Source organism: Thamnophis sirtalis, unplaced genomic scaffold (genome assembly GCF_051295495.1).
Source record: "Thamnophis sirtalis isolate CommonGarterSnake01/CBP01778 unplaced genomic scaffold, rThaSir2_p1.2 scaffold_3, whole genome shotgun sequence".
NCBI lineage: Eukaryota > Metazoa > Chordata > Lepidosauria > Squamata > Natricidae > Thamnophis > Thamnophis sirtalis.
Genome location: NW_028261383.1, coordinates 53,774,707 through 53,796,212, shown reverse-complemented (window position 1 = coordinate 53,796,212; position 21,506 = coordinate 53,774,707). Strand labels below are relative to the sequence as shown.

Sequence of the window (21,506 nt, the reverse complement as noted above, 5' to 3'; positions counted from 1 at the left end):
TAGGTCGGGAAGCCAAAAAAAAAAAAAATCTGGGAAGAAAGCAATGGCAAACCAAACCTTTGCCCTATTACTGCTAAGAAAATTACAGAGACGTGCTCACCAGGAATCAAGCTTGACTAAAGAATATCTTGCTATATTGAAGGCTAAGTGGATTTATCCTGCCCATTCCCCTCTTTTTAGAATTAATATCTAATAGATATTGGAGCAATTAATTATTTTTCAGAAATAGATATTTGCAGCAGAAGCTTCTATGCTTGAGGAGGGGCACTAACCTATCAGTTTTTCGGGTGCAAATGGAGAACTTAATCTCGCATTGTCCCCAGTACTGCGTGGCAGTGATACTGTTCTTCATTTAGGAAAGAGTCACATTATCTCCTTTGGTTAGCTTTCTTCAAAAGTAGTGTGGAGTAACATTTTTTTGCATTTTAAAATGAGAAAAGAGTAAGAAGCTTCATATAAATTGAAAAATAGAGGTTTTCATATGTTGTTGTATGAGTAGAATAGTGATGGCGAACTTTTTGACACTGAGTGCCCGAAGTGCATGCATGCCACCAAACTGCAAGGCTTAGGCACATGCATGTGCACGCCCCACGCATGCATGGCAGAGACCCAAAGACCAGCTGGGCAGTGCATGTGCCCACAGAGAGGGCTCTGCATGCCACAGGTTCGCCACCACCGGAGTAGGGGAAAGATAGGCTGACTGAAGTATGGTTCTTGAATTTTGCTTGATGTTCAGTTGCTTTTATATGGAACAATCACTGTATCCTGACCTCTCTCTGTTAATTGCTGTTTTGTTTTTGTCTTCTGTCTGAATTCCATATTGGTGCAAGAGCCAAACTAACTAAATTGCATCCTAACACATTAAGTTAGTTAAGTTTCCTAGTGAAGAATGTGTGGCTTTTGCTTTGCATCTATGTATTTTGAGAAACAAAACTTCTATTTCCATTACCAGTGCTGTTTGGTGTCATAATGGGGCCATATCTGTGTCACTTTGACACTGCATAATTCAAGGCCTGCTGACTTTGCAGATTTCATGTATCTCTAAAGGATGTAAACTGCAGTATTCAGCAAGTTTCCTGGAATCCTTCAGTGGGTTCCCAAGGTGTTTTTTCCCCTTGCAGTTGTGAAACAGCCAGCCAGCTGCTAATTCTTGGAAGGAAGGTTGTGCATCTTCACTTTAAACTCTAGAAGATCAATTGGGGCAGATTATAATTGGGGGCTATGCGTGTAGAATTGGTTGTGTAATGCAAACGTAACAGGATTCATATAAATTGAATAGAGAGACTGCAATAAAGCCATGATCAAAATTGCTCTGTGTGTTCCAGCTTAGAAAGCTAAATAGGATATAGGATGTGTTATTACAAATTAACTGCATTTAGTAATAGTGGTATCTTGTTGAATAGCTTCATTTCCTGAAATATAGTTATTCTAGGTTTTGCCCTGGTTTTCTGATTTTTTTTCCTTTTTCTTTTTGTGTTTAGCTTGCACACAGCAAAAACCATCAGTGCATAATTTAAGAAGGATTTTTGCTTTCTAGTTGGCTTGTTGTAGAACCTGATTCTAAGGGGGTGTGGCTCGCCCAGCTTACTTCCCTGTCTATAGGAGGACTAGAACTTGGATCTCCTTGCTCCTAGATTGGTACCTTAACACTACAGATAGTCCTCAACTTACAACCACAATTGAGCCCAAAATTCCCATTGTTAAGCAAGACAAGTTTTGCTCCATTTTATGACTTGTGCTACCACATTTGTTGAGTGAATCACTTCAGTTGTTAAGTTAGTAAATGAATCTGGTTTCCCAATTGGCTTTCCTTGTCAAAGACTCACAAAAGGTAATCACATGACCCCCGGGACACTGCAACCCTCATAAGTACATGCCAGTTGACAAGCTTCTGAATTTTGACCATGTGACCATGGGGGTGCTGCAGTGATCGTAAGTGAGAAAACGATTGTGAGACACTTTTTTTCACTGCTGTTGTAACTTTGAATAGTCATTAAATGAATGTTTGTATATCAAGGACTACCTATACACCTTCGCTTACTGAAAAATTCTTAATACGTTGCATTATATTTACATTATTCCTTATTTATATTCTTAATCATTTACATTATATTACATTTATATTATTCCTCATTTATATTTATAACAAAATTCTTTAAGAGTTGGAAGACAGGTTGGGATAAAGCTGACCTAGTTGCAAACATTGTGGATTGAAAAATGCTTCATTGAAGGAAGGTGGATCTGTCCTGATGCAACCCTTAAAAATCCAAGTGAAAGGGAAATACTTGTTTCTTTTTTTTCTGCCATGTCCTTGTAGAAACCTGTGTTATTTTGACATTAGCTATTTTTAAGGCATTTCAGATCTTTGGATAATACAGGAAAAGAGTGTGTGCATCCCTCAGAGATATTACTGAAAGGAGATTGAAGTCTCTTGGGGTGTTTTTCCATGGTGTAACTGCAGTGAAATGAGTCATCCTTCCCCAGAAGCTTTTAATTCCTCAGCCAATATACAGTGCAAGTTCATCAACTACTTTCTTTCCTTGTTGTTCTACTCAAAAAGTGAACTCTACTCCGCAGAAGAAGTCTAAAAGGCCATTAACAAGGTTCAAATTGCCCCCCTGAGGAGTGTGGGCCCCATGTTGGGAAGCACTGGTTAAATAGAATGTACAAATAGAATAGAAGTAAAAAAATTTTTTTACTTAACGCTATGCATGAAATAAAAACTGAGGCATGTTGATGAAATATGTAAGAAATAGTGATAATTGTGAACAGTTCTGAGCTTAGTATCTTAGCTCTACTGAAACAATTTTTTCAAAGTTCAAAAATCACTCTCAAATATGGGCTGTAGTAGGAACAGAATAATGATCAAATGACTCTGCATAGCCTTGTCTTTGTGTTAACATATTTCTCCATTTCTAAACATGCAATAATATTTTCTTGGTGTTCCATTCTTTTGATATTCTAGCCACATGGTAGGGCATACATGAAACTTAAAATGGTTTTTGTTGTATAGTGAAAAAGTACAGTGAAAAGAAATGAAAAAGATGTACTAATTTTTGTGCTTTAATGTTGAGCTATGATATTTTTATGAGTTTTAAAAATACGTTTAAACTTTTTTTGGACTTGTTAGCCGAGAGTGAGGAAGAGGATGATGTTGAAATGGAAGTTGAAGATCAAGATGCTGCGGATGCTGAAAAGCCAAACATCATTAATTTTGACACTAGCCTGCCAACCTCTCATGTGGTATGTAAACAGCGCTATCATAGAATATCTGCTTGCCTTTTTCTAGGCTTATTGAACTTAAAAACAGTCTGTTTCTTTGGAATTAGCATACCTAAAATCATAATGCTAGCAGCTTAATATTGTAGGTGCTCTGCTATAATCACACTATTTTGTTTATAGTTAGCAAGTATCCGTTTTGCTTGTGCACATGCTCAGGATTATTAGTTAGCAAGCGGATTTATTTATTTTTATATAACATTTATTTTCCAGTATAAATAAATTTAGACTCGTGGCGGCTAAACAGACAGTATTTTGACTGAAGTGAATATGTAAGCAGGAGAACTGAATATGAAAATGTGTTCCTTGTCTTGGAACATTCTATATATTTTGGTTATTGTATACAGAGTGAACCAGAATGTTAAAAAATAAGAAAAGAAATGAGGCTAGGCACACTTAACATTTGTTTCAGTAAACATTTAGACAATCACAAGTGTTTTATGAAGTATTTTAGTTACTATCCCAAAGGTGCTTTTTCCAAAACGTAACTTTCTTTGGTTTTTCTTTTGAAAACGTTTCACTTCTCATCCAAGAAGCTTCTTCCATTCCCCACCAGTCAGTTAGAATGGAAGAAGCAAAATGCTTTCAAAACCAAGAAAGTCCAATTGCCTTTTGGAAAAAGTACCTTTAGGACAACCATGACCTGGATGATTCCAACCATGACTCTACATAGATATTTGTGTTACTACACGGTGTATTCTTTTTCAGTAGTGTTGCTCAAAACTACTAGTAGCTGCTCTACTATCAAGTGTCAATATTTTTATACTGTGTTTCTCTGAAGTTGTTCCAGCATTCTCTTTAGGTTTTGTTATTTATATGTTGCAAACGAAACTGATAATTACTCCTATTTAATTGTGGTTGGTGTTTTTTTTTTAAATGGAAGTATTTAGGATCAGACATGGAAGAATTTCATGGAAGGACTGTCCATGATGATGATAGCTGTCAAACGATTCCAGTTTTACCCCATGTTATGGTAATGCTGATTCCTGGGCAAACATTACCTCTTCAGCTTTTTCGTCCCCAAGAGGTTAGCATGGTTCGGAACTTAATACAAAGAGACAGAACCTTTGCTGTTCTTGCATACAGGTAAATATGTAAATAAATTTGCAGTTCCAAGGTCTGGAGTACATGCTATGATCTCAGACTGAACAGGAATTGTCCTATTTAAATTTAATATTGAAGAAATTAGTTGAACTTGTATATTGCATGACTAAATATTAATATGACTCATCTATGCAGTCCTTATTGTAGAAATAATTTCTCCCATGCTTTGGGGCAGGCAAAGGTTAATTATATAAACCCTTTCAGCGAAGCTTATATAATTGTGATTTTGAGGGGATTTAGCGATGCAGTATTATTCAGTGTCTCTGCTGAATGTCAAAGCAAAAATATCAAGAGCCCTTTTTGTTTAGGATTTTCTGTTGTGATATGTCAAAAAAAAAAAAAAGAGCCAAACTTTGTTTCTTACTCCTTGAGTCAGGTATGTCAAACTTTTGTTTGTAATATTTCTTATATTCAATTATTTATAATACTACTTACTCCATACATTTCTGTAGTATGCTTAAATTTTCATTGATTTTGAGTATACTGTCACTTGCTTTAAGGAGATTTTTTTTTTGCTACGGCTTTGACCACTGCTGATAATAGTTAGAACCTGTCACCATCCTTGTAAGTAAATAATTTTTGTAATTCCTGCCCTACAATGTCATAGTTTTCAAGGATTAATAGATTCTGATAATATTGGGGATGTGTCTGGGCAGTGAAAACATTATGCTGCAAGTTGCTTCTTTTTTGCTCATTCTAACTTTTTTTTTTTTTAGCAACATACTTGAAAGAGAAGCACATTTTGGAACAACAGCTGAAATTTATGCCTATCGAGAAGAACAGAAATATGGAATTGAGACCGTCAAAGTAAAAGCTGTGGGAAGGCAGCGGTTTAAAGTACTTGAGCTAAGAACTCAAGCTGATGGGTAAGAAAGGAGCTATTTATTCTTGTTAAACAGAAACTCATTTTAACATCCAATATATTTTTACTATTTTATTAGTGTGAAATAAGCAACTTTTAATCTTCAGGAATTTCTATTTACAAGCTGCTTATACTAATATGAAATCTTGTACGGTCCTGATCCTGGGTAATTGTGTTTGCTTTTGTAGCTGAAGTATTTAGTAATAATCACCTTAAACATCTTAACGCTGTTTAAGTATCTTCAAAGAAAAATCCTATTAACGTCACTATCCATGATCCCATTTATTTAATTTAAACAAAATATGGAGACATAAAAATATTAGCTTGACTCATGACAGCAACATTTAAGGTTTAAACACTTTGTATTTTACTGTTAATAAGAAATTAAGGCACATCTATTGACTATACAAACACAACTACGCAGGATTGTTTTAGAAACATAGAAGTCGATGCCAGTGTATTTTTTTTTTCAGGATTTTGTATGACCTCAACCTTGGATTTCTTTTTGTAGACACCCCTTCATATACTTACCAGTTGAGAGACTTCGTAGTGTTTTAAAATTAATTAAAGCTGACTGAGGAACGAGCTTGTTTTATGAATTACCTCAAACTTACTCAGTTTGTTCTTCTTGAACGATATATGAATTTGAATGCATTAAAAGATAAAATATAAATATGCAAATATGGAATCAATAGTACAAAGATTGCAAATAAAGCATATTGGAATTATAGTTTAAGAACAGTTTGTATCCTAATGAAATGTGCACTAAAACCTGTACGTTGAATGATCTGTACAGGAGGATATATATGCATACACACAAAAGGTGAAATTTGATGGGCATTTAGAGCACACTTTCTGAAAAAGAAACTCTGCCTAAAATGTGATGAGTGAGCTATCATTTCTTTTGTGCAGTGTACTGAAAATAATGTACATATTTTCTCCAGTTGAAAAAAAATATTCTAGGAGTATAGCCAATGGAACACAAGATGGCAGCATACATTAATGTCACGTATAGCTGTATGTGTTAAGAAAATAGGTTTTGAAATAATGATAAATCTTTTCTGACACTTGTAGTCAACTTCATCTAAATAAAACAGATGCAGTCTGAATGAAATCAGGAGAGGGGTGTTTGTGTGTTGTTTGTGTGGGTTTCACGTTGGCACATGATTGGCTGCGGTGAAGCTAATCATCTGGAATAGGCCTAATGTTGAATACTGTCCAGCTGTTCTGATCTTTTGCAAAGTGCAGATTGCTGAGGAGAGGTCTGTTATCCTTATGAATTTGCAAACTCCAAACTCCCTCCAAATGTTGCTGCTGAATTGTACATTTTAATATGACAGATGGAAAATTATTAAACACTTGGGAAATAATATATTATCTGCTCCTGTGTCCTAACAACATTTTTGATTGGATTTAGGGTTTTTAATTTTTATTTAGATTAAGAAATTAATTAAATCAGATTAATGCTGGTTCCTATTTGGCTCACTATTTCCCTCCTCCAGATAATAATAGTAATTTTACTCAAATGCCAAACTCTGTCCTTGGTTGTAGTGGACTTTAGATGAGGGAAATCTCATCTGGAAATGTTGGCCTTTCACGAGGCTTTAAAAACTTGACCTGGGACTCGGAATGTGTTAAGAAGCCTCCATTATTTGGCTTTACTGTTAGTTGATTAGTCATCATAGCTGCCGCTCATATTTATTTTGTGGATGTTTTTATTTTATAATTTTAGAATTGTAAGATAATCAGAGTCACTTGGTCGAGTTGGGTAACTATAGAAAATGAATGAATGAATGAATGAGCAAGCAAGCAAGCAAGCAAGCTGCTCAGATTGGGCAAGAATTATTTTAATAGCAAGACCATATTTTGATGATAGAGTCACCATGGTCTATGATGAATTGTGAATGAGACTAACTGCATGCTAATCTCTCCTTATGATTCCACACAGCTTATGGATCATAAATCAAAATGGAAGATTGAAACTCATTAAAACCAACCCCTCGTGAAGTTTCATATACGTATCATTGTATATATGATACAATATATGATGGACTGTATCATATATACAGTCTATCATATATACAATACATATACATATATACCAGTGGTGAAATTCATGTTTTTTTACTGTCGGTTCTGTGGGTGTGGTTTGGTGGGCGTGGCAGGGGAAGGATATTGCAAAATCTCCATTCCCACCCCATTCTGGGGCTAGCCAGAGGTGGTACTTGCCGGTTCTCCAAACTACTCAAAATTTCCACTACTGGTTCTTCAGAAGCTGCTGAATTTCACCCCTGATATATACATATACACATATACACATTTATACATATGATAGATAGATAGATCGATAGATAGATAGATAGATGATAGATAGATAGATAGATAGATAGATAGATAGATAGATAGATAGATAGATAGATAGATAGATAGATAGATGATAGATAGATATAGATAGATAGATGCAGGTCTTGGCATATTCAGGTCTTTTCCCATGTAAGACTGAGAGTATCAGTCCCACTCGCCATCTTTAGGCTGGTGCCTTTGGCTTTGTGCTTGTGCAAGCAAAGCGTGATCGGAGCTGCTGACTTTCTCTAAATATTGGTGGGGGTATGTGGAGTGCTGGCTTTGTTGCTGTAAGCAGGTTGGTTGGCTGTGTTGTTACATCTTGATTAGTTGATGGAGTTGATGTATGCAGATTAATTGGCTGTTTTGTAACATCCTGTGTGGTTGAGGTGCTAGCTGTGTGCCCATTAATCTTTTGTGTTGTAACAACCTGGGTATTGGGCTGTGTGATGACATCCTGAGCTCTAGTGTAGTGATATCCTGAGTCCTGTGCTGCAACCTCCCAGGTTGTACTAAAAATAACAACAACAACATTGATTCTTGTATAATACCAAAGCGATAGTGAAGACAACAGGCTAATATCTAAGAACTTGTGAGTTCTAGTCCTGCCTTAAGCACAAAGCCAACTAGTTGACCTGAAGAACCCAAGTAAAAAAAACATGCAGGAACTTGTCCAAGCAGTCTTTGAGAATGGGACATGATTGAAGGGATGAAAAGAAATGTTTTCTCAAGATTACAGGTTACTTTCTATTTCTGCTCATTTTGAGCTAGGTCTGAGTTTGTTTCACATGTGTCTTAAATGGCTATTCAGGTAAAAATGCATTTCCTATGGTTGTATGTTTACTAAATAACACCAAAATTAACCAAACGAAATCACAAAAAATGTTGGAACTAAAACTTTACTATTTGGCTTTAGAACGGTTCCCATTTTAAAAGAACAGGCTAAGGTCTAATATGAAACAACTGAAACATAGCTGTGGAACCTCTGAAATAGTGTAAGTTAAAAAGATGGTTGGAGGATATTTATATGAAATCATAAAATAGAGATTTTTAGAAAATATTGAATCAAAATATGCAACGATCTCCTGTGCTTTCCCAGGATATTTATGCAATTAAAAGATGTAAATAATTAAGCATACTTGTGTCTCCTATAGAAGTGAATAGGTACAATTTTCACAGTGTGGCTTTTTTTTAAATCAGCCTACAGCAGGCCAAAGTACAAATCCTTCCTGAGCAGGTGCTTCCTTCAACTATGGCCGCAGTGCAGCTGGAATCCCGCAGCAGATGTCACTTTTTTCCTTCTCCTAAGCCTGCAACATGGCAGGTTCACCAGATACATCAATGGCGACAGAAATACCAAAAGGTCAGAAGCTAATTATGTTCTTTTGTGACATTTCAAAAATCAATAAAAATTCCATCTCTGTATGTCTTTAAAAAAATATGATGGTATCTATCAACCCACTGCTAGTGCTGCTTCTGTTTTTAGCAAACTGCCAGTTTGTTTTGGTGGCTTATCCATTGAAACCAGCCCTTGGCAACATATTTTTTTTACACTAGCCGATAGCCTGGTGTTGTCTGGGTATTTATAGGGGGAAAATATCTGGACCAAATGTAATTTCTAATGTTGGAATTTTCCCCTTACCAGAGGAGCCCCCTTGTGGAGTACTGTGAAGTTGTTACCATGGCAACTCCACTGCCGCTGTAGAGTGGAAGCCATTTTACAGCAGTACAATAGAAGACATTTAAAGGCACAACAGGCTGCATTTTAACAGAACATACACCCTGAGGGGTGTCTTACCTCCACAGTATTTTTCTCCAGAGAGTAAGTCACCTGTCTACTAAGTTTGGTTGAAATTGCTCTCGAGGTGTTCCAGAGTTATGCTGGAACACACCCACACCCACACCATTTTAATATATATAAATTAGAAAGACAAATTTGAAATAACACATTTGAAAGTTAAAGAAGGTGATGATGGGGTGGGGTGGGGGGGTTTGAACTTATTCTCCAACCTAGCATCTTCTGGATGATTGCTGAGTACAGCTTCCTGAATTGTGAATTTTAGAATTTTTTTAAGAATTTTATTAGTATTTGTAGGCCGCCCTTTTCCCTGAGGGGACTCAGGGCGGCTCACACAAAACTGGGAAGGGGGAATACAGACATTAAGACAGAAACATGTAATAAAATAGTAAGCAACATACATTCATCATTCGGGAGGGGTAACTATCCTTATCCCCAGGCCTGACGGGCGAGCCAGTTCTTCAAGGCTATGCGGAAGGCTTGGACGGTGGAGAGGGTACGAATCTCCACGGGGAGCTCGTTCCAAAGGGTCGGGGCTACTGCTGAGAAGGCCCTCCTCCTTGTAGTTGCCAGCCGACACTGGCTGGCCGATGGGATACGGAGGAGGCCTAATCTATGGGATCTTATCGGTCGCAGGGATGTAATTGGCAGAAGGCGGTCTCTCAAGTATCCAGATCCACCGCCATGTAGGGCTTTATGGGTGATTAATAGCACCTTGAAGCGCATCCGGAGATCGACAGGTAGCCAGCGCAGCTCGCGGAGGATAGGTGTTATGCGGGTGAATCGGGGTGCACCCGCAATCACTCGCGCGGCTGCATTCTGCACTAGCTGAAGTCGCCGGATGCTCCTCAAGGGCAGCCCCATGTAGAGCACATTGCAGTATTCCAGCCTAGAGGTCACAAGGGCCCGAGTGACTGTTGTGAGAGCCTCCCGATTCAGGTAGGGTCGCAACTGGCGCACCAGGCGAACCTGGGCGAATGCCCCCCTGGTCACAGCCGTTAAGTGGTGGTCAAATGACAGCTGTGGATCCAGGAGGACTCCCAAGTTGCGAACCCTCTCTGAGGGGTATAAAATTTGACCCCCCAGCCTGAGTGGTGGAATATTAGCCAAATCTTTGGGAGGAAAACACAACAGCCACTCGGTCTTTTCTGGGTTGAGCACAAGCTTGTTAACCCTCATCCAGTCCATAACGGCCTCAAGGCCCCGGCTCATCACGTCTACCGCTTCATTGAGTTGGCACGGGGTGGACAGATACAATTGAGTATCGTCCGCATATTGATGGTATCTAATCCCGTGCCTGCGGATGATCTCTCCCAGCGGTTTCATGTAGATGTTGAATAGTAGGGGGGATAAGACCGAGCCCTGAGGCACCCCATAATTTAGGGGCCTAGGGGACGATCTCTGCCCCCCCACTAACACCGACTGTGACCTGTCCGAGAGGTAGGAGGAGAACCACCGTAACACGGTGCCTCCCACTCCCACCTCCCGCAGTCGTCGCAGAAGGATACCATGGTCGATGGTATCGAAAGCCGCTGAGAGGTCAAGGAGGACCAGGATGGAGGAATGTCCTTCATCTCTGGCTCTCCAGAGATCATCCATCAATGCGACCAAAGCGGTTTCTGTGCTGTAACCGGGCCTGAAGCCTGACTGGAAGGGGTCTAGGTAGTTTGCTTCTTCCAAGGACCGTTGGAGCTGGAAGGCCACCACCTTCTCAACAACCTTCCCCAGGAAGGGAAGGTTGGAGACTGGACGATAGCTATTAAGAACAGCTGGATCCAAGGATGGTTTCTTCAGGAGGGGTCTCACCACCGCCGCTTTCAGTGTGGCGGGGAAGTTCCCCTCCCGAAGGGAGGCGGTTACAACCGCCTGGATCCAGCCTCGTGTCACCTCACTGCAGTTAGTAACCAGCCATGAGGGACACGGATCCAGGACGCAGGTGGAGGTACTTACAGCTCTCATGGCCTTGTCCACATCCCCGGGGGTAACGTCTGAAACTCAACCCAGAGCTGTTCTACTTGGTCTCCCTGCGCCTCGGCTGGAACTGCGGGGGTGGAGTCCAAGTCCGACCGAAACCGAGCAATTTTGTCCGCTAAGAATTGGGCATACTCTTCAGCTCTGCCCTGCAAGGGTTCCCCCGCCTCAGTATGGACCAGCAAGTGGAGCACTTTTAGGATCTGCAACTGGACAACCAGTTTGGAAGAGTTGCAGTTGGGAACCTGCGAGCCATCATGGCATTCAATAGTGATTGGTAGAGCAAAGAACAGTAGCTCAACTGGATTTGTAGCCTACAGCGCAAAGTCTTAAAAAACCACCTTGGAATTCTGAGATTTGCATTCTTAGCACCAAGTTGAAGGCATCAGATTGGGTTTTGGTATGAACTGCATTTATGAAACCAGGCCATGAAAGCAGATGAGTCATTGACAAATTCAAGATCAGTCTGATTATGTGCTATATTTCATATATTCACAACAGGCTTATGGATTAATAGCTGGAAGAACAACAGGCATAAGAATTGCAGAAATGCTAAAAAATATCTTAGGAAAACTTGTAGATACCTACAATAACCAATCTATATTCAGAGCATGTAGGGAATGGGAGAGGCAAGGATAAGGGAAATATAATGAAAGGCCTTGGTGTTAATGGAACAAGGTCATTGTGCAATGCATTTTATGGAAGTTTTCATTATGTAATTTTCTCAGGGATAGCTATTCAAGGTCAGGTTGGCTGGCAGTTTTGACCTTAATGCAGAATGTACTGTAGTTACGATGTTTGAAATAAATTAACCCCATGAGAATAATTTTCCTGTTTATTTGATCTAAAAAGTTTATATAAATAGACTGGAGGAAGATGATAGGTTGATTACTGACATTTAACCGACAGGCTCTATGCCTCGTGCATATAAATGGGCACGATTAGCCTGTTTTATGAAATAAAAGCATTATACGCTTAGTTTAATTCAACAGTGTTTCATTAGAACACAACTAGATTCAAATCTGACCTAAATATTAAGTGATCATTCTACATTTTTCATCTAGAATCTCCATATTTGACTTCTGATTATTTCTTGACATTTTCCCTCTAATTGTAGCTTATAGACTGCAGGCAATTGCTCTTTATTTCTACAGAGTGGGAGTTGAGCTTTTGAATTCATCTGATCTTCATATTTGAAGGACCAGACTGGAATCCATAATGATCTTTTGTACCATTTTGTAGCTAAATTGTTTTGTAGGACATAATGATTGTAATATTTCCAAGATGCTTTAGAAAGTGCCCCTTTAAGTTCTTTGTATAGACCTTTGCATATAGTTTTAATAGGCCAGGCCAACATTTTGGCTGACGAGAAGATGAATATATCATATGTTCAAACATCACTTCAAGGGGAAAGGAGAATGGATAAAACTAGCAACTATTTCTTTATAGTGGCTTTAATCGCTCCATAGAAATTCAGGTTATTTGCTGGCACTTAAAAAAAAACCCTTTAGGAGAAGCTACAGCAACTATTTTGATCATGTACAGCAGACGTGGTATTCATCAGGTTCTGACCAGTTCTGGAGAAATGGTAGCGGAAATTCAGAGAACCGGTAAATACCACCTCTGACTGGCCCTGCCGCATCTATTCCCTACCTCCCGCGTCCCAGCTGATCAAGAAGGAATGGGGATTTTGAAGTAACTTTCCCCTGGAGTGGGGTGGGAATGGAAATTTTACAGTATCGGTCCCCTGCCACACCCACCAAGCCACGCCACGCCTACAGAACCAGTAGTAAAAAATTTTGAATCCCACCACTAATGTATAGTGTTTAACAAGAGAGCCAGTTTGGTGTAGAGGTTAAAGCACAAGGTTAAAACTAGGAAACTGACTTCTAGTCACATCTTGGGACATAAAACCAGTTGGGTGGCCTTGGACTAGTTGTTCTCAATCTTCCCTAGGAAGGACACAATGGCAAACCACTTCTAAAATCTTGACAAGAAAACTGCAAGGATTAGATTAGACAATCATCAGGAGTCAACAATGACAAAAAGGCACAAAAGTGTTTAATGAATCAGTGAAATCTTCAGGAATAGAACTTATCCTGATAATTAGCTCTTCTCCTACAGAGCTGTATTATATATTTAAAGATAAGTAGATCTTAAGTTGACATTTAAAATTCTCTGGAGAATAAGATGCTAAAACATATTCATATAAAATCCTGCCAAAGTAGGGCAAAGCAATAAAAGGAAGAGTTTAAAAATGTATTTGAAAACCAAGAACGTAAAGCTTTACAAGAATTTTCTCTTGTCCCAAATTCAAATTAAATTATATTAAAAATAAAACCATATAAAACTGGAACTATGGATTGTTCTTTGATGAGAAGAACAGAAAGAAATGTGTTCTCTTCCTAGATATATAAAAATAGATAGAGTTTTGAATTTTGAAATTAGTGCTGCTTTCCGTGGCATTTGTGACTGCATAGTTCTTCCATATATCAGTCATGTACATATTTATATTTTAATGAGTTTCTTATGCCTTTTGGGGATGCGTAGTGACAATTTCTATCTTTCTGCATTTTTGTCCTTATCTGTTTCTTGCCAGATATCCCCCAAAATTTTGTTTCCCGTCAGCATAAAGCAATCATATTTTATTTGTAAAGGCACGCTTTCATAATAATCTTGACTTGTTTGTGCACCTGCTGTGATAACTTTTTTTAGTTCAGAGTTAAAAATGCAATTATTCCCCAAAGCACTAGTTTAACTAACTTATTAAAAATCTTAGAATAATCTTCCAGTGCCAGGTTCTTCAATGCTCTTTTTATGATTAGAAAGGCAAGGGTTTTTTTTTCTACCTGAAATGACTTTCTGGTTTATCTTTGTTGATGAAAGGTAACTTGTTTCCCTTGTGATATATGGTGGGCTTTAACTCTCATTCCCTGCTAACATAGTCGTGGTTGGGGAAGATGAGAGTTATAATCCAGTGCAGGCTGAAAAAGACTGAAATTTATTTTTTTTAATTTTATTTAGTTTGTCAAGCATGTTCGAGATAACAAGTATAAGTATAAACATGGACATGAACACAGGAAATGGGTACGAATAAATGGGGACAAAAGGACAGAAATGCACGCTCCCTTACAGATCTTTTAGGAAAGGAGTGAAGTCCATGCTAGACAGTTTAAGGTTAAACTCATGGGGGTTTGAGGATGTAACAACAGAGTTGGGTAGAGCATTCCAGGCATTGACCACTCTGTTCCTGAAGTCATATTTTCTGCAATCGAATTTGGAGCGATTTGCCTTGACTTTGTATCTATTGTTGAAATGGGTTTGTATCCTTTGAAATGGGTTTGTATCCTTTGAAATGGGTGCTACTTTCATGAAAAGAATTCAGTATCCTCATTCTTGGCATTTTGCATGATCAGCACTATAAGTTGTACTGCATAAAGACTATTTTATTTGTTTATTTAGAGACAATGGATCTTTTCAATGCTATCTACTGGAAAAACAAATGGAAATGTATTTGGTTTATTGACTTCCCAGAAGGCAAATGGGTTAATGGGACACTCCAGGAAACTCCTTGATCCTATCAATCCACTGTCAGATTATCTTTCCCTTCCTTCAACTTTGCCAAACAGTAATTTTTCTCTAATTTATTTGCCCCACATGCCCATAGTAAACTGGTAGTCCTTGACCTACAACAGTTTGTTTAGTGACTGCTGAAAGTTACAACGGCTCAAAAAAGTGAGTTTTTCACACTTACGAATGTTGTAGCGCTCGCATGGTCACATGGTGATTTATCATTTGGATGCTTCACAGGTGACTCACATTTATGACGGTTGCAGTGTCCCGGGGTCGTGCAATCCCTTTTTGCAACCTTCTGACAAGCAAAGTCAATGGGGAAGCCAGATTCACTTCACAACCGTGCTACTAATTTAACAACTGCAGCGATTCACTTAACAATTGTGGCAAGAAAAGTCGTAAAATGGGAGCAAAAGTCACTTAACAAATTAGCAACATAAATCCTGAGCTCAAACGTGGTTGTAAGTCAAGGGCTACCTACCTGAACACGCTTTCTTTGTTTGGCGACCACAGTCCATTCCATAAATCAGAAGCGAAATGGTCGCTAAGTGAACACATGATGAAGACAGATAGAGATGTTCCAAAGGTCATTGGTTGCTGCCATCTTATTCAGATAAAGTTATTTTATGCAGCAATGCCAGGGTTACTCTCACTTTGGCATGCATTCTTATCAATTGCAGAAATCTGGTTGTAAGTGTCAGCATTGCTTGGAATTTTTTATTTTTTATTATTATTACTATTAAGGTAGTATTCACAAATGGTCACGAAACAAGGTAACTGCTAATTGAGGAGTGGCTATGGCTCACCATTAGTTAAAGAGACCGAATTTAGCAAATGAAAAAAGGACAGTGTACTTTCAGGATTATTCTATCCTATGATTGTATCCAATTTTCCTTGGATTTGATTGCTAGAATTTGTAGAAATTACTACTTCTAAAATAATACTGACGATGTGTGAGTAAATACAATCCTTGGAATGAATACTGTGAAAACTAATTAGATGGTGCCTCAAGTTAGTGTATGTGTGTCATTTTTAATTCAGAAGTATTCGTGCTTGGGAATGCTATTAATTCATTTTAAAGCAAATTTCTGCTGCTTCCAATTAATGTTTTGAAATTCCAAAAGTATGCTTCTTCCTGGTAATAGAGAACCGAGGTGAATAGCAATGCCACTGCAAGATAAATTATGAGGCAAACGGACATCATTCTATGAAATATTTTAAATTGGCTGACTTTTTTTAGAGGAACACTCTCTTACCATTGTTATGTACAAAAGTATAGATCTATAATAAAGAAAATGTGTTTGTGTTAACAGCGCAAGTTTCACTGTGCTAGTATGACTTCCTGGCCATCATGGTTGTATTCTTTATACGATGCTGTAAGTATCAACGAAGATTTCCAGCCTGCTTTGTATTGTGTTCAACTATTTGCAGTCTTGTGTGTTCTTTTGGATTGTCCAATTAGCTGGCATACGTATATTGTTTTTGGGCATTCCTGTGATGTTGAATTGTGTTGTTACTCTGCTTGGTTTATTTGCTTTATTTGCATGCAGAAAGCAACCCCCAGTTGTGTCAACATCATAAAGATATACTGACATAACTCCAAAATAATTAAATAATAGTGCAATAAGCAAACGGTGACCATTCTCCAAATGTCTTGCAGAACAAGTACCTTGATTAACTTCCAGAAGTGTCACAATGAGGGTCTCAGCTTAATCTGAGGAGGGGGATTACTAAAATGAGGAGTGCATCTAAGAAGCATTGTCTGCACATTCTTCATATAACAAAGCCCTAAAAATCTATTTAAAAACAATGGGATGTGTGCACTTGGCAGGGATGTACACAAGAGATGCCATTTCTATACAAGGGAGGCAATTCTGAGCTATCTAAGTGCCAAGCTATATGAGTCCCTTATAGCTTAAGTTCATATCTATAGATATATTGAATTCTACCTATAAACCTGTGGTAACCAATGCAGTACCCATACAATGAGTACTGCATTGTATACAATGAGGGTATTTTCCAGTTGCAGCCATGTAGAATATATTGCTGTAATTTGACTTGAGACAATAAGTGCATGAATTACTGTGACTAGTGTCTCCCAGTCCAAGACTGGCTAGAGCTAGCTAGAACCCCACAATAATCTGGGTCCTCATTTTACCCACCTTGGAAAGACGGAAGGCTGGGTCCACCTTAAGCCGGTGAGAATCGAACTGCTGAACTGCCGGCAGCCAGCAGTCAGCCGAAGTAGCCTGCAGTACTGCATTCTAACCACTGCACTACCACGGTTAGGCACTTGTTCTCCAAGATTTTCAGGCCCATGGTGGATCTTTGATGAGGGGAGGTGTCAGTAGCTACTTTAAGGAGGAACCTCTCCGGTCAATGAAATTTTACTTCAAATTTCCAAAGCAGATCTGATTTTACAAAAAGTTAGAGGATTTTCCGTTTTTCTACCCTATTTATGGAGGCTGCTTTAAAGCACCACATGTTTGCTTGTTATAAAAAGTATGCCATTGTGGTTGAAAAATCATCACAGAAATGTATATAATTAATAAATTAAATGAGGTGTCTTCAGCAAATGAAACTCCTTCTGTTGAGTTATAATCTGTATTGTGTTAAATTGCCACTATTTCCATTTTGCTTTCCATTCTGCGCTATTCGTTAGTCTACTAGCATTTGGCAATAAAGACGTATACTTAGAATAAGTTCATGAATTCTAGTTTCTGGTGGAAAAAACAAAACATTTCAAGGCATAGTTAAGTTCTGTGGAGTAGTAGCTATGCCAATATCTCACCCTCAGTTTATCCTCTTCATGATCCAGGGCCAGCTTCATCTCCATTCTATCAATGAAGAAGAACCTTTGCATACATACAGTAGACATTTGTGTCCAGTAATTGGGAGAGGGGCAAAGCTTTCTGCCCTGAATTTTTCAAACAAGGTTTCCACCTTAAATTATTCAAACAAGGGAGGAGGTGGTCTTTACTACTGGTGAATGATTCATCTTAATGTTGTTTGTTAATATTTCTCCCAATGTTCAAAATATAGCATATTAGTTTTAAAGAGCTTAAACTGCAGTTCTAATGAGAAACACTTTTTTCTCGACAATTTCTTTTTTCTGATTTTGTTAACAAAAAAAGAAGTTTTTATGTTTAAATTAGGTTTTTCTTATAACACAAGGAAACCTTGATGGAACGAGTCAAGCAACAGCTTCATGAGTGGGATGAAAATCTTAAAGATGAATCACTTCCAGAAAACCCAATAGGTACATTATTTATTAAATAATGAGTTGTATTGTTGGTAATAGTCTTCATTAAATCAGTTTATTAGTTAATTAGTTAACTGATCCTACATCACAACTGAGTTACAGAGCAGCCTTCTGCAGCCTTTGTATATTTACTGTGACTTTTATATAAAGAGGTAAAATTGGACCCACCTACCCAAGTTGTTAAGAGCCGAGGTGGCACAGTGGTTAAATGCAGCACTGTAGGCTACTTCAGCTGACTGCAGTTCTGCAGTTCGGCTGTTCAAATCTCACCGGCTCAGGGTTGACTCAGCCTTCCATCCTTTCGAGGTGCGTAAAATGAGGACCTGGATTGTTGTTGGGGGCAATATGCTGACTCTGTAAACCGCTTAGCTGAAAGCCCTATGAAGCGGTATATAAGTCTAACTGCTATTGCTAACGGCCTTCGATACCATCGACCATGGTATCCTTCTGTGATGGTTACGAGAGGTGGGAGTGGGAGGCACCGTTCTTCGGTGGTTCTCCTCCTACCTCTTGGACAGGTCGCAGTCGGTGTTGGTCGGAGGACAGAGGTCGACCCCAAGGCCCCTCAATTATGGGGTGCCGCAGGGCTCGGTCCTACATGAAGCTGCTGGGTGAGATCATATGGCAGCACGGGATTAAATACCACCAATACACGGACGATACACAATTGTATCTGTCCACCCCGTGCCAACTCAGTGAAGCAGTAGAAGTGATGGGCCAGTGCCTGGAGGCTGTCAGGGTCTGGATGGGAACGAACAAGCTTGCACTCAATCCCGACAAGACTGAATGGCTATTGATGTTCCCTCCCAAAGATTGGCTAATTATTCCATTTCTCAGTCTGGGGGGTGAAATTATACGCCCCTCAGAGAGGGTTCGCAATTTGGGAGTCCTCCTGGATCCACAGCTGACTTTAGATCACCAGTTATCGGCTGTGACCAGGGGGGTCTTTGTCCAGGTTCGCCTGGTGCACCAATTGCGACCCTATCTGGACCGGGAGGCACTTCAGATAGTCACTCACGCCCTCGTGACCTCAAGACTGGACTACTGTAATACGCTTTACATGGGGCTGCCCTTGAAAAGTGTTTGAAGACTTCAGCTAGTCCAGAATGCAGCCGCGCGAGCGATTGTGGGTGCATCTAGGTACACCCACGTTACACCTATCCTCTGCGAGCTGCACTGGCTGCCCATTGGTCTCCGGACTCGCTTCAAGGTGCTAGTTGTTACTTATAAAGCCCTACATGGCATTGGACCTGGGTACCTGAGAGACTGCCTCCTGCCAATTACCTCCCAAAGACCAATTCGATCGCACAGGCTTGGCCTTCTCCCGGTTCCATCTGCCAGCCAATGCTCCTGGGGAGAGCCTTCTCTGTTGCTGCTCCGGCCCTCTGGAACGAGCTCCCTGTGGAGATCCGGACCCTTACTACCCTCGGCCTTCTGTAAAGCTACTAAGTCCTGGCTGTTCCGGCAGGCTGGGGGCTACTAAAGCACCCAGCCCCATCTTAATTGTGACTGTTGTGGATTTTAAAATTGTTTGTATTGTCTTATTTATTTCTTCCCCTGTTTATTGTGAGCCGCCCGGAGTCCTTTGGGAGTGGGCGGCATACAAAACCAATAAACCTAACCTAACCTAACTGCTATTGCTCTTGTTAGAAGAACATCAAAAGAGCTACATGTTACACTCTTGTGTGGCAACCATTTGCAGTATCTTGTGTGTTGCAGCTTATAGTTGTTGAGTTACAATATATATTTCCATTAATATGGGAAATCACATAGAAAAATGGGCAACTTTATGTAGCTCTGCAGATGACAACACTGTAATAAACAAGAACTATCACTGTAAATATCAATTTGTCATTCCTTTCTTTAACCTGATTAATATTATACATTTGCCCTAATTTGCTATATGTGTAATGTGGCTTTGTAGAGTTGCATGAGAAGAGCAATAGCGTCACTGTCAAAGTGGCAGATCTGCTTGTTTATTATAATTATATTAGTCCTTGATACACTATTACATTTATAGAATACAAATTGTAATGAAACTATCCATAGTTAATATCTAACTGGAGAAAGCAATCTGATTTGTTCCAGATGATCTGAAGTCAAGAGAAGTTAATTGTGAATAGTGACAGTTTATTTTTAGTACTCTGCCTAAATGTAGCTTGGTTAAGTCTATTGTCTCTCTGAGAATGAACCTTGTTCTTCTTTCAGATTTTTCATATAGAGTTGCAGCATGCCTACCAATTGATGATGTTTTGCGAATTCAGCTGCTTAAAATTGGAAGTGCTGTTCAGAGACTGCGCTGTGAATTAGATATTATGAACAAAGTGAGTGAGTAAGTCTTAACTTCCTTTAGTCATGTTATGCTTAAAAGATTCATCCTATTGGGACTTACTTTTGAGGAGACTTAAATGTTAAATGTATGCTGAAAACAATCATCCAGTATATTGATTGTGCCCTGACTATTCAAAATAACAATTGTTCTAGCTTTTACGGGTATGATCAATGTTCAGAGAAGATATGCATGGCAATTTCAGCATAAGGGTCTTAAATTAACAATTTAAATTTTTCTACCCAGTGATGGTTTAGCTATCATGTGATAGTTTGAACATATGAACCATGCATACGTGTAATTTCATTTCTTTTCTCATTAAACCAAAAAAACCACTACTTTTATCGGGTGTATGTCTGAAGAGCAGATCAAAATTTTGCATGTAATTCACCGAAGGGTTGTGGGGCTCAGGTGGGAACAAAGATTACCATGTATTTTTGGATCATTTCCAGATAATAATAATATGAATTCTAATGAAATGATATCCCCCAAAACAATATATACTTTTACTGAAATAATTTTTCAGTCATCTGGTTCTAGTCTTCTTGGCAAGAATTGTATTTTCCATAATATAAACATATATTTTGCAGTGATTTCAATTTGAATAAATGTTAAACTTTATATAATCCTGTTTATTTGTCTATATTATCTGGATAGTATAAGAATTGATATAGTGATTGTACAAAAGTAGCTGGAGGAATGAGTATTAGGTATGTTTAACCATTTTAAGTTACTTATGTAATAAAGGTAGGATATAATTAAACTAAATTAATAAATACAATAGTTCAATACTTAGTGTTATTTATAGAATGGCAATTTATATCTAAAATCTTTTATGAGTAAAAAGTTGAGCTTATTGATCTCAGTTTTCTTTTTCTCTATAACATTTGCTTTTTGTTTTGTAGTGTACCTCTCTTTGCTGTAAGCATTGCCAAGATACAGAAATAACTACTAAAAATGAAATATTCAGGTAAGATTTTAAAGT

General features: G+C 38.7%; 1 protein-coding gene across 1 annotated transcript in view; it reads left to right on the top strand.

Moving 5' to 3' along the window:
- CRBN (cereblon) overlaps nt 1–21,506 on the top strand; it is a 32,341-nt gene that overhangs the window by 6,593 nt on the left and 4,242 nt on the right. Inside the window, exons 2-9 of the mRNA XM_014054920.2 lie at nt 3,131–3,243; nt 4,163–4,365; nt 5,100–5,249; nt 8,789–8,951; nt 16,244–16,306; nt 18,105–18,189; nt 20,401–20,516; nt 21,427–21,491. Coding sequence (XP_013910395.1) covers nt 3,131–3,243; nt 4,163–4,365; nt 5,100–5,249; nt 8,789–8,951; nt 16,244–16,306; nt 18,105–18,189; nt 20,401–20,516; nt 21,427–21,491 — 958 coding nt within the window. The remainder of the gene's footprint in view (nt 1–3,130; nt 3,244–4,162; nt 4,366–5,099; nt 5,250–8,788; nt 8,952–16,243; nt 16,307–18,104; nt 18,190–20,400; nt 20,517–21,426; nt 21,492–21,506) is intronic.